At 40.2% G+C, this 13,913-nt stretch overlaps 1 protein-coding gene across 2 annotated transcripts in view; it reads right to left on the bottom strand.

Annotated features, from left to right (window-relative positions):
- The window catches only part of CALCR (calcitonin receptor), a 150,155-nt gene that overhangs the window by 26,599 nt on the left and 109,643 nt on the right, over window positions 1-13,913 (bottom strand). For both annotated transcript variants that reach the window (XM_065883454.1, XM_065883453.1), the window contains exon 8: window positions 12,351-12,477. In XM_065883454.1, coding sequence (XP_065739526.1) covers window positions 12,351-12,477 — 127 coding nt within the window. The remainder of the gene's footprint in view (window positions 1-12,350; window positions 12,478-13,913) is intronic.

The raw sequence follows: 13,913 nt of genomic DNA, 5'->3' as shown, positions 1-13,913 counted from the left end.
TCATCGAATAAGCAGACAGAACAAGAAAATGAAATTTTAGATATTATGGAAATGAAATGTTCAAATGACACAAATGACAATGGGCAATTTTCACATCACTCAATAAACTGAGGATTTATTCAGCCCTTATTTATTCGATGAGTTATTTTGAGTTTAACTTTAAAAAAAAAAAGTTGTGTGAAGGAGTAAGATTCTCACCCTTGGTTTTACAGGAGAGAATCTGCCCAACCAAAAAACTTTCAAGGGAAGAGACTGACTACTTTGATGGGAAAGGGACCATAAACCCACTGGGATTCCCTGCTGAGAAGTGAGAACACTGTTTTCTTTTGCCCCCAACAAAATAAACCCTTACAGAAGTAGTGTGAAAGCACTGGGATAATGCAGCCTCCTTTTACAAGAAATAACTTTCTTTTTAATATATCCCCTTGGGCACTGGGAAGGAAAATATTTTTGCCTCTTAACTACTGATTCACTGACCTGAGAACTGGGTCAAAATGAAGAAAACCCACAATTCTGTCTTTAGTTTGCTTAAGAAAGAGTCTTTAAAAATTATATATTCTTTTTTATATAGAAAATTATGTATTCTTTTTTATAGAAAAGAGATATATGCTTGAATCACAGAGATGACGTGCTGATGGATGTGCTTTAGTTTATGACTTTGGTTATGTTTTCCATGTTAATTGCAATTTCAATAAATATTTGTAGACTGAAAATGTCTAATATCTTCCCTTTTTCAAAAATTTCTTCTGCTAATTTTTTTTTGTCTGTCTCTTCTTTCTTGCGTTTTTCTTTATTATCTCCACTTTTCTTGGCTAGGGAGGACCTTAATCTAGTGTTTTCTGGAATGTCAGTTTTTTAAGAAAAATGCAGTATTTCATATAATTTAGAGTAATTTAAAATATCTGATGTTGCACATGACTTAGTAATACGTTGATGACATGACTCTCAATATTTGGCTGTTATTTTCTGTCTTTTTAAAGGTGGGGAATTTTATTGCTGGGAAAGATGGGGCTTTTCTAGTTAAACCTGGTTAAACCTTTCCTAGTTCTTGTTTATCCCCTGGGTATTCAAATATATTACAACAGGGAAAATTCCTTTATTCTTAATGCCTGCATTTTTAGTTCCAACTGCAATTTACTTTAATAGTCTTTTGGATAGGAAAAGATCCTCAAGAAATTAGACTTCTATGATAGCATTTATGACAGAATATGCATTTTCAAGATAAGGTACAATACAAAGTTTAAGACCTATGTCTCTCTTGGGTAAATAAGCATTTTCAATAATGAATAACATACAAGATATATCTACTTGAGAGTTCTTTCCTACCCTTTACTTGAACTAATTTTGCCTGCCTAGAGAAAGCAGTCCTGTGTTGTATGTGGAGGATTAGACAAGAGATGTACCAAAATCTCACTGGAAAACAAAGACTGTTCAAATAGAGGAAGTACTAACAACAAATGTCCTAGTTTTTTTCCTTTGGGCCAGTTGTATGCTTCACAATTTACAAACGTCAATTAATTTTTGTCGTTGTGGTCTTTGGTTTTTAGCCTATGCTATTTATATGTATTTGGTGAAAGGCACATGTTTCCAGATTTTGTCCTGTGGAAGAAAACAGACATTTGGAAATGTGGAAGAGGGCGAAGTGTGCTCACACACGCCCCGTTTTCCACTGTAAGTGGGATGTGATTGGTGGCGTATTCTCATTTGAATCTTAGAGGAAAGGAGACTTCTCATTCAGGCACACAGAGCAAAATCCGACTTTTTGCTCCTTTGTTTTCCACTAAAAAAGAGACATACACTTTGAAATAGGTAGATAAATGACTGAGTCTCACATATATAGTTGCAAGACATAGGCAGCTGTTTCCATGTGAGGCTGGGCATATTCCTAGGGATTGTGAAGAGAATGTCAGAAATAGATATCTCCCGCAAATGATATGAATTTAGTTCAGCCTGAAGACTAAAATTTGAGTTTGGGGTGCTCAATAAACACTTGATTGATTGGATGAAGTTCTACCTTTCAAGAGTTTTATAGTTTTTTCCTAGGAAGTTTACTCTTGCATAGCTAAAAAAAAAAAAAAAAAACCCAAGTCTGTTAGGTTAAAAATATATTGATTAGGAGAACCCGGGGTTAGTCATGCCATAAAGATAAACTTCTTTTCAGTTTTTCAAACTTCTGTCACTTTGAGAATGCCTAATGTGAGACAGCCACTCTCCCATCTCCATATCCAGAAGAAAGCTTCCTATTAATTTCTCTGACTCTCCTATGCTCACATTCTCCCAGGGAATCAGCTGCTTTGTGGCTAAGCCAGGTCCCTAGATACCTGCTTACAGGCTTTATTAAAGGTTTCAAGGCAATAGGGGAGCTGGCAGGCAGAGCCGAGCTGGCTGCTTGGTGGCTAGGAGGTAGCCTGTGTGCTGTGACTGCCAGAGTACCTAGGAATGTCTGTCCCAAAGTACCTATGAAAGTGAAAACATCTGCCAATGATAACTTACCTGTCTAAGAAAACGAATAGAGTAACAGATTGGTTGGGAAAGTCATGTGCAGAGACCTAGGGAGCTAGCCACAGGGCAAGGGTTAGCAGTAACCTTGTGAGCAATCGTTTGCAATATCACGCTCTTGGGAATTTTTAAAAGCTTTATGCTTCTTTGGGACTCTGGGACAACCCCTTGGAAGTAAGAGCAGTTTCTATTACTCTCAATTGATGGATAAGGTTAAATGGCTTCTACAATTTAATAGTGAACTCAGAAAAGTCCTGAATGTATACTATTTCAGGAGGATAACAGGTTTAGTATGATCTCATAATGGATGAAAAGCCCCCATTACCCTACATCCAGAGGGTGGGCTGGAGGCATAACATGTGGGTGTGAGACCCCGCACAAGAGAGATGGGAGAGAGTCTATTCAAGAATTACAAGACCTCTGCTCCCAGGTTCGTGGGCTGATTATTCAATAACTAAACTGCCATTTCCTGGCCTACTTTGTACAGATAGTAACTTTCTCAGGGTTTTCATATTTAATGGGAAATGGGATGCTCCAAATTTGAGTTTTGCTGAGATATTCTTGGTTAATGGCTCCCACACCTGTTTTAATCTTAGTGGGAGTCAGCTTCCCTAATGAAATGGAGTGTGCTTGTCTAATTATGGAGAACCATTACTTTGAAATGGCTGAGCCAATATCTTTAAGAACAATCTTCTTAAGGAAAGAAATCAAGATAATCAAGAGCACCATGTGGTACAGAGGAGAGAGGATGGGCTTCTGCACGGGACAGGTCTGGGTGTGAATCTATCTATCTAACTATCCACCGTGTGTAGGACAACTATCTACGTCTAACTATTCATGGTGTGTAGGACACGTGCCTTCACTGAGCCTCCATTTACTCAGTTAGTAATGGGGGGACGAGGGGAAGATGGCGGAAGAGTAAGACACGGAGATCACCTTCCTCCCCACAGATACAACAGAAATACATCTACACGTGGAACAACTCCTACAGAACACCTACTGAACGCTGGCAGAAGACCTCAGACCTCCCAGAAGGCAAGAAAGTCCCCAAGTACCTGGGTAGGGCAAAAGAAAAAATAGAGACAAAAAGAATAGGGATGGGACCTGCACCAGTGGGAGGGAGCTGTGAAGGAGGAAAGGTTTCCACACACTAGAAGCCCCTTCACGGGCGGACACTGCAGGTGGCGGAGGGGGGCAGCTTCGGGGCCGCGGAAGAGAGTGCAGCAACAGGGGTGCGGAGGGCAAAGTGGGGAGAGTCCCGCACAGAGGATCAGCGCCGACCAGCACGCACCAGCCCGAGAGGCTTGTCTGCTCACCCGCCGGGGTGGGCGGGGCTGCGAGCTGAGGCTCAAGCTTTGGTCGGAGCGCAGGGAGAGGACTGGGGTTTGCGGCGTGAACATAGCCTGCAGGGGGTTAGTGCACCACGGCTAGCCGGGAGGGAGTCCGGGAAAAGGTCTGGAGCTGCCGAAGAGGCAAGAGACTTTTTCTTCCCTCTTTGTTTCTTGGTGCACGAGGGGAAGGGATTAAGAGCACTGCCTAAAGGAGCTCCAGAGACAGGCGCGAGCCGCAGCTAAAAGCGTGGACCCCAGAGACGGGCAGAAGATGCTAAGGCTGCTGCTGCCACCGCCAAGAAGCCTGTGTGCGAGCACAGGTCACTATCCACACCTCCCCTCCCGGGAGCCAGTGCAGCCCACCACTGCCAGGGTCCCGGGATCCAGGGACAACTTCCCCGGGAGAACGCACGGCACGCCTCAAGCTGGTGCAACGTCACGCCGGCCTCTGCCGCAGCAGGCTCAACCAGCAGGCTCAACCCGCACTCCATGCCCCTCCCTCCCCCCGAATCAGCGGCTCCTTTAACCCTGTCCTGTCTGAGCAGAAAAACAGACGCCCTCCAGCGACCTACACGCAGAGGCGGGGCCAAATCCAAAACTGAGCCCCTGGGAGCTGTGAGAACAAAGAAGAGAAAGGGAAATCTCTCCCAGCAGCCTCAGAAGCAGCGGATTAAAGCTCCACAATCAACTTGATGCACCCTGCATCTGTGGAATACATGAAGAGACAACGAATCATCCCAAATTGAGGAGGTGAACTTTGAGAGCAAGATTTATGATTTTTCCTCTTTTCCTCTTTTTGTGTGTATGTGTATGCTTCTGTGTGAGATTTTGTCTGTATAGCTTTGCTTCCACCATTTGTCCTAGGGTTCTATCCGTCCGTTTTTAATCTTTTTTCTTTCTTAATAATTAATTTTAATAACTCTATTTTATTTTACTTTATGTTCTTTCTTTCTTTCTTTCCTTCCTTCCTTCCCTCCTTTAGACAATGAATCATCCCAAATTGAGGAGGTGGACTTTGAGAGCAAGATTTATGATTTTTTCCTCTTTTCGTGAGTGTGTCTGTGTATGCTTCTGTGTGAGATTTTGTCTGTATAGCTTTGCTTCCACCATTTGTCCTAAGGTTCTATCTGTCCGTTTGTTTTTTTCTTAATAATTATTTTTTAATTTAATAACTTTATTATATTTTACTCTATTTTACTTTATCTTCCTTCTTGCTTTCTTTTTCCCTTCCTTCCCTCCTTTCTTCCTTCCTTCCTTCCTCCCACCATCCCTCCCTCCCTCCCTCCTTCCTTTCTTTCTTTCCTTCTTTCCTTTTCTTCTTTCTTTCTTCCTTCCTTTCTTTCTTCCTACTGCTACTAATTCTTTCTCTCTACTTTTTCTCCCTTTTATTCTGAGCCGTGTGGAGGAAAGGCTCTTGGTGCTTCAGCCAGGTGTCAGTGCTGTGCCTCTGAGGTGGGAGAGCCAACTTCAGGACACTGGTCAACAACAGACCTCCCAGCTCCACATAATATCAAACGGCAAAAATCTCCCAGAGCTCTCCATCACAACACCAGCACCCAGCTTCACTCAACGACCAGAAAGCTACAGTGCTGGACATTCTATGCCAAACAACTAGCAAGACAGGAACACAACCCCACCCATTAGCAGAGAGGCTGCCTAAAATCATAATAAGTCCGCAGACACCCCAAAACACACCACCAGACGTGGACCTGCCCACCAGAGAGACAAGATCCAGCCTCATCCACCAGAACACAGGTACTAGTTGCCTCCACCAGGAAGCCTACACAACCCACTGAACCAACCTTAGCCACTGGGGACAGACACCAAAAACAACGGGTGAACCTTCAGCCTGCAAAAAGGAGATCCCAAACACAGTAAGATAAGCAAAATGAGAAGACAGAAAAACACACAGCAGATGAAGGAGCAAGATAAAAACCCACCAGACCTACCTAACAAATGAAGAGGAAATAGGCAGTCTACCTGACAAAGAATTCAGAATAATGATAGTAAAGATGATCCAAAATCTTGGAAATAGAATAGACAAAATGCAAGAAATATTTAACAAGGACCTAGAAGAACTAAAGATGAAACAAACAAGGATGAACAACACAATAAATGAAATGAAAAATACTATAGATGGAATCACTACCAGAATAACTGAGACAGAAGAACGGATAAGTGACCTGGAAGAAAAAATAGTGGAAATAACTACTGCACAGCAGAATAAAGAAAAAAGAATGAAAAGAACTGAGGACAGTCTCAGAGACCTCTGGGACAACATTAAATGCACCAACATTCGAATTATAGGGGTTCCAGAAGAAGAGTAAAAGAAAGGGACTGAGAAAATATTTGAAGAGATTATAGTTGAAAACTTCCCGAATATGGGAAAGGAAATAGTTAATCAAGTCCAGGAAGCACAGAGAGTCCCATACAGGATAAATCCAAGGAGAAATACGCCAAGACACATATTAATCAAACTGTCAAAAATTAAATACAAAGAAAGCATATTAAAAGCAGCAAGGGAAAAATAACACACAACGGAATCCCCATAAGGTTAACAGCTGATCTTTCAGCAGAAACTCTGCAAGCCAGAAGGGAGTGGCAGGACATATTTAAAGTGATGAAGGAGAAAAACGTGCAACCAAGATTACTCTACCCAGCAAGGATCTCATTCAGATTTGATGGAGAAATTAAAACCTTTACAGACAAGCAAAAGTTGAGAGAGCTCAGCACCACCAAACCAGCTTTACAACAAATGCTAAAGGAACTTTTTTAGGCAAGAAACACACAAAAGAAGGAAAAGACCTACAATAATGAACCCAAAACAATTTAGAAAATGGGAATAGGAACATATCAATAATTACCTTAAATGTAAATGGACTAAATGCTCCCACCAAAAGACACAGATTGGCTGAATGGATACGAAAATAAGACCCATATATATGCTGTCTACAACAGACCCACTTCAGACCTAGAGACACATACAGACTGAAAGTAAGGGGATGGAAAAAGATATTCCATGCAAATGGAAACCAAAAGAAAGCTGGAGCAGCAATTCTCATATCAGACAAAATAGACTTTAAAATAAAGACTATTACAAGTGACAAAGAAGGACACTACATAATGATCAAGAGATCGATCCAAGAAGAAGATATAACAATTGTAAATATTTATGCACCCAACATAGGAGCACCTCAATACATAAGGCAAATGCTAACAGCCATAAGAGGGGAACTCGACAGTAACACATTCATAGTAGGGGACTTTAACACCCCACTTTCACCAATGGACAGATCATCCAAAATGAAAATAAATAAGGAAACACAAGCTTTCAATGATACATTAAACAAGATGGACTTAATTGATATTTATAGGACACTCCAATCAAAAACAACAGAATACACATTTTTCTCAAGTGCTCATGGAACATTCTCCAGGATAGATCATATCTTGGGCTCACAAATCAAGCCTTGGTAAATTTAAGAAAATTGAAATTGTATCAAGTATCTTTTCCGACCACAACGCTAAGAGACTAGATATCAAGTACAGGAAAAGATCTGTAAGATCTTTTACACATGTAACACATGGAGGCTAAACAATACACTACTTAATAATGAAGTGTTCACTGAAGAAATCAAAGAGGAAATTTAAAAATACCTAGAAACAAATGACAATGGAGACACGATGACCCAAAACCTATGGGATGCAGCAAAAGCAGTTCTAAGAGGGAAGTTTATAGCATTACAAGCCCACCTTAAGAAACAGGAAACATCTTGAACAAACAACCTAACCTTGCACCTAAAACAATTAGAGAAAAAACAAAAAAACCCCAAAGTTAGCAGAAGGAAAGAAATCATAAAAATCAGATCAGAAATAAATGAAAAAGAAATGAAGGAAACGATAGCAAAGATCAATAAAACTAAAAGCTGGTTCTTTGAGAAGATAAACAAAATAGATAAACGATTAGCCAGACTCATCAAAAAAAAAAAAAAGGGAGAAGACTCAAATCAATAGAATTAGAAATGAAAAAGGAGAAGTAACACCTGACACTGCAGAAATACAAAAGATCATGAGAGATTACTACAAGCAACTGTATGCCAATAAAATGGACAACCTGGAAGAAATGGACAAATTCGTAGAAATGCACAACCTTCCAAGACTGAATCAGGAAGAAATAGAAAATATGAACAGACCAATCACAAGCACCGAAACTGAAACTGTGATTAAAAATCTTCCAACAAACAAAAGCCCAGGACCAGATGGCTTCACAGGCGAATTCTATCAAACATTTAGAGGAGAGCTAACACCTATCCTTCTCAAACTCTTCCAAAACATAGCAGAGGGAGGAACACTCCCAAATTCATTCTATGAGGCCACCATCACCTTGATACCAAAACAGGACAAGGATGTCACAAAGAAAGAAAACTACAGGCCAATATCACTGATGTACATACATGCAAAAATCCTCAACAAAATACTAGCAAACAAAATCCAACAGCACATTAAAAGGATCATACACCATGATCAAGTGGGGTTTATTCCAGGAAGGCAAGGATTCTTCAATATATGCAAATCAATCAATGTGACAGACCATATTAACAAATTAATGGAGAAAAAACATATGATCATCTCAATAGATGCAGAGAAAGCTTTTGACAAAATTCAACACCCATTTATGATAAAAACCCTGCAGAAAGTAGGCATAGAGGGAACTTTCTGCAACATAATAAAGGCCATATATGACAAACCCACAGCCAACATCATCCTCAATGGTGAAAAACTGAAAGCATTTCCATTAAGATCAGGAAAAAGACAAGGTTGCCCACTCTCACCACTCTTATTCAACATAGTTTTGGAAGATTTAGCCACAGCAATCAGAGAAGAAAAGGAAATAAAAGGAATCCAAATCGGAAAAGAAGTAAAGCTGTCACTGTTTGCAGATGACATGATACTATACATAGAGAATCCTAAAGATGCTACCAGAAAGCTACTAGAGCTAATCAATGAATTTGGTAAAGTAGCAGGATACAAAATTAATGCACAGAAACCTCTTGCATTCCTATACACTAATGATGAAAAATCTGAAAGTGAAATCAAGAAAACACTCCCACTTACCACTGCAACAAAAAGAATAAAATATCTAGGAATAAACCTACCTAAGGAGACAAAAGACCGGTATGCAGAAAATTATAAGACACTGATGAAAGAAATTAAAGATGATACAAATAGATGGAGAGATATACCATGTTCTTGGATGGGAAGAATCAACATTGTGAAAATGACTCTACTACCCAAAGCAATCTACAGATTCAATGCAATCCCTATCAAACTACCAATGGCATTTTTCACAGAACTAGAACAAAAAATTTCACAATTTGTATGGAAACACAAAAGACCCCGAATAGCCAAAGCAATCTTGAGAACGAAAAATGGAGCTGGAGGAATCAGGCTCCCTGACTTCAGACTATACTACAAAGCTACAGTAATCAAGACAGTATGGTACTGGCACAAAAACAGAAAGATAGATCAATGGAACAGGATAGAAAGCCCAGAGATAAACCCACGCACATATGGTCACCTTATCTTTGATAAAGGAGGCAGGAATGTACAGTGGAGAAGGGACAGCCTCTTCAATAAGTGGTGCTGGGAAAACTGGACAGGTACATGTAAAAGTATGAGATTAGATCACTCCCTAACACCATACACAAAAATAAGCTCAAAATGGATTAAAGACCTAAATCTAAGGCCAGAAACTATCAAATTTTTAGAGGAAAACACAGGCAGAACACTCTGTGACATAAATCACAGCAAGATCCTTTTTGACCCACCTCCTAGAGAAATGGAAATAAAAACAAAAATAAACAAATGGGACCTAATGAAACTTCAAAGCTTTTGCACAGCAAAGGAAACCATAAACAAGACCAAAAGACAACCCTCAGAATGGGAGAAAATATTTGCAAATGAAGCAACTGACAAAGGGTTAATTTCCAAAATTTACAAGCAGCCCATGCAGCTCAATAACAAAAAAACAAACAACCCAATCCAAAAATGGGCAGAAGACCTAAATAGACATTTCTCCAAAGAAGATATACAGACTGCGAACAAACACATGAAAGAATGCTCAACATCATTAATCATTAGAGAAATGCAAATCAAAACTACAATGAGATATCATCTCACACCAGTCAGAATGGCCATCATCAAAAAATCTTGAAACAATTAATGCTGGATAGGGTGTGGAGAAAAGGGAACACTCTTGCACTGCTGGTGGGAATGTGAATTGATTGGTACAGACACTATGGAGAACAGTATGGAGGTTCCTTAACAAACTACAAATAGAACTACCATATGACCCAGCTACTGGGCATATACCCTGAGAAAACCATAATTCAAAGAGTCATGTACCAAAATGTTCATTGCAGCTCTATTTACAATAGCCCGGAGATGGAAACAACCTAAGTGTCCATCATCGGATAAATGGATAAAGAAGATGTGGCACATATATACAATGGAATATTACTCAGCCATAAAAAGAAATGAAATTGAGCTATTTGTAATGAGGTGGATAGACCTAGAGTCTGTCATACAGAGTGAAGTAAGTTAGAAAGAGAAAGACAAATACCGTATGCTAACACATATATATGGAACTTAAGGGGAAAAAATGTCATGAAGAACCTAGGGGTAAGACAGGAATAAAGACACAGACCTACTAGAGAACGGACTTGAGGATATGGGGAGGGGGAACGGTGAGCTGTGACAAAGCGAGAGAGAGGCATGGACATATATACACTACCAAACGTAAGGTAGATAGCTAGTGGGAAGCAGCCGCATAGCACAGGGAGATCAGCTCGGTGCTCTGTGAACACCTAGAGGGGTGGGATAGGGAGGGTGGGAGGGAGGGAGATGCAAGAGGGAAGAGATATGGGAACATACGTATATGTATAACTGATTCACTTTGTTATAAAGCAGAAACTAACACACCATTGTAAAGCAATTATACCCCAATAAAGATGTTAAAAAAAAGAAAATAGAAGATAAAATAATAATAATAATAATAATGGGGAGATTGCAGGACACGAATAAAGATGCAGATGCAGAGAATGGACTTGGGACACGGGGAGGGGGAAGGGTAAACTGGGACGAAGTGAGAGAGTGGCAGGGACATATATACACTACCAAATGTAAAATAGATAGCTAGTGGGAAGCAGCTGCATAGCACAGGGAGATCAGCTCAGTGCTTTGTGACCACCTAGAGAGGTGGGATAGGGAGGGTGTGAGGGAGACGCAAGAGGGAGAGGATATGGGGATATATGTATATGTGTAGGTGATTCACTTTGTTATAAAGCAGAAACTAACACACCACTGTAAAGCAATTATACTCCAATAAAGGTGTTAAAAAAAATAACGGGGAGACTATCCACCCTTCGCTGGGGTCTTGTGAGGATTAAGTGAAAGGAGATTACTTTTATTAAAATCAGTTGACATGAAAGACGAAAACTCTTCAAGGTAAACCCATTCTGCACCTAAGACAGGAATCTGTCTCAGTAACAGATGCCATGGTTTTAAAAGATGGATCACAATGCCTTTCTGGATGTATTCACACTGCAAAAATTATTAGCACTGTGGATCCATTAGAAGCCAAATTAAGCTGCTTTCCCATGCCATGCCACTGTCACGCAGGATGCACGCCCTGGGCAGATTTCACGCATTTTTGTCATTGGGTTGGCAGAGCTGTCAAATGCCAGTTTTGAAAGATGAGGCTATCTACAGATGCTTGCATAACACAGTTAAGCAGAGAGAAACAAAAATGAAAATATCCCTTGGCCATTCATTGTGTGCTGGATAACTTCTGTTTGTGCTTTCAAATGCACTCTCTACCCAGCTCCTGGGCCTGGAGAAATTGCTCTGCACATCTCCTTCAGGGCTTCCTCGCCCTCTGGCTTCTGGTTGAGCTCAGTTAATGGGGGCCATTAGCAGAGACTGGGAGATGACAGTGCCTGAACTAGGGACATTTAAATCTTTTTTCTAAGTCATGCAAACATAGAACATGATAAAATTTATATGAATAACTAGAGTAAATGCATAGCTACTTGCAGCTGAAGTGACTGGCCCAAGACCAGCTCGGCACCAGAATGCTGAGGGATTAATACCTATGCACACCTGTAACCCATTAGTGACACACTGGGGCCACTGCAAAGCACTGCTTTAGTACACCTAGTATATGTGCTCAGTGAACTTCCCATAGATGTTAATAAATTATTGATTAGTCATGAAAATTCATTATTTACAGTATGATTCTTATTGGGCTATAACTTTATTATTCCCAGCCCTTTACTATAGCATATAACCATTACTTCCAATAATTACAGAAATGATGTGCCTTGTTAAAGGCAAAACTCAACTGTAAAATATTATTATATATATAAACAGCTGCTTAAGTAAGACAATGACACCATGTTCACTATTTATACTTATTATATCCTTGAAAATAAAATTTAAAACAAATCATGTAGTGCTTACCGGATCCCTTTTCACGAGCTCTCCGTTGGGCACAACTTCAACCAGGTGGATGATGATAATGATAGAATTCAGAACGTAAGTCAGAAACATGTTCTTGTGCAGAGTCACCCTTTGGCACTTAAGGCTCCTGGAAGGAAAAAGTAACAGAAAGCATTAACCAGTGCCAAAATGTTGACGTACCTGGAAAAAAAAACCCACTTTGTAAATATTTTTAATACTTTCTTTAGCAACAGAGGAAAGAACATATAGAAATAAGTGAAGATGTTTTCATCTTTAAGACTCATTACTACCTTTCTGCCTGGTTTTTACAGTTTTCTGGTAGCTTATAGTTTTCAGTCCTCAGGGTGACTTCCTACAATAACTAAAAGAGTGAGTGATAAAAATCACTTTCAATGATAACAAATGTCATAAAATTAATTAAGAGAAGGACTATTACAAGAGAAACTATTAGGGTTTGGAATTGTGCTTCAGATGAAATGTCGACTCTCCATTGATGTAACCCGGCAGAAATTGAGTGGCAAATGGGATAACAGAGCTTGAAGTCAGAAACAAGGCTGCCTGACAGCCTGACTGAATCCATGTCCTTGGTCCATCACATTACACAGATTTTATTAAGTATCCTGCCATCCTTTTCTTTCACCATTTCTTTTAATACCTTCTTATTTCTTGTATTCCAACTGGAAATCAACCCTATGGCTCCTTCTTTCCATGTCCTCCTGATGGTGGAGCTCAGACACAGGCAGAGAATTCTAACTAGTCTCAAATCTGATCTCGTGCTGAGGCACAGTGTGGTTTGGACCTGGGACCTATCCAAATGCACTGCTTGTTGGAACAGCCATGTCCCACCTCTGGCGTACTAAACGGTTTGCTGCATTTTTCATTCCTTTCTCCTCCACTTCATAAATTTGTACTTGTGTGAATGTTCATCTAAATAAACATTAGTTTGAATATCCTATTTCACTTTTTTTTTTTGCGGTACGCGGGCCTCTCACTGCTGTGGCCTCTCCCGTTGCGGAGCACAGGCTCCGGACGCGCAGGCTCAGCGGCCATGGCTCACGGGCCCAGCCGCTCCGCGGCATGTGGGATCTTCCCGGACAGGGGCACGAACCCGTGTCCCCTGCATCGGCAGGCGGACTCTTAACCACTGCGCCACCAGGGAAGTCCCTCCTATTTCACTTTTTGATGCAAATGTAGACAGCCTGCAGGATGGCTATAACAAAATTGGAGTGATTATCCTAGATGAATTAAAATCTCGTGTTTACCATATTTGATCCAGTCAAAAAATATTTAGCATAATGTGAGAAATTTAACGTTAACATTCAGTTAATGATGCCAACGAGTGATCATAGTAACTACTCCTAAAAAATCTTCATGGAATAAAGCTAGAATCCCAGGCATTTTGACAAGAAAATTCTGGGGAAAAATGGGTCATGAAAATGCTTTCCTATATTTTCAAATCAAAGGAAAAATGAATTGTCAATTATCTGTAGTAAAAAGTAACTTTAAGCAATAAGGGCAACTGTTAGAGCATATTTTGATTATTGTAGCTACCTTTTTCAACTC

Source organism: Phocoena phocoena, chromosome 9 (genome assembly GCF_963924675.1).
Source record: "Phocoena phocoena chromosome 9, mPhoPho1.1, whole genome shotgun sequence".
NCBI lineage: Eukaryota > Metazoa > Chordata > Mammalia > Artiodactyla > Phocoenidae > Phocoena > Phocoena phocoena.
This window is presented reverse-complemented; position numbering and strand designations above follow the sequence as displayed.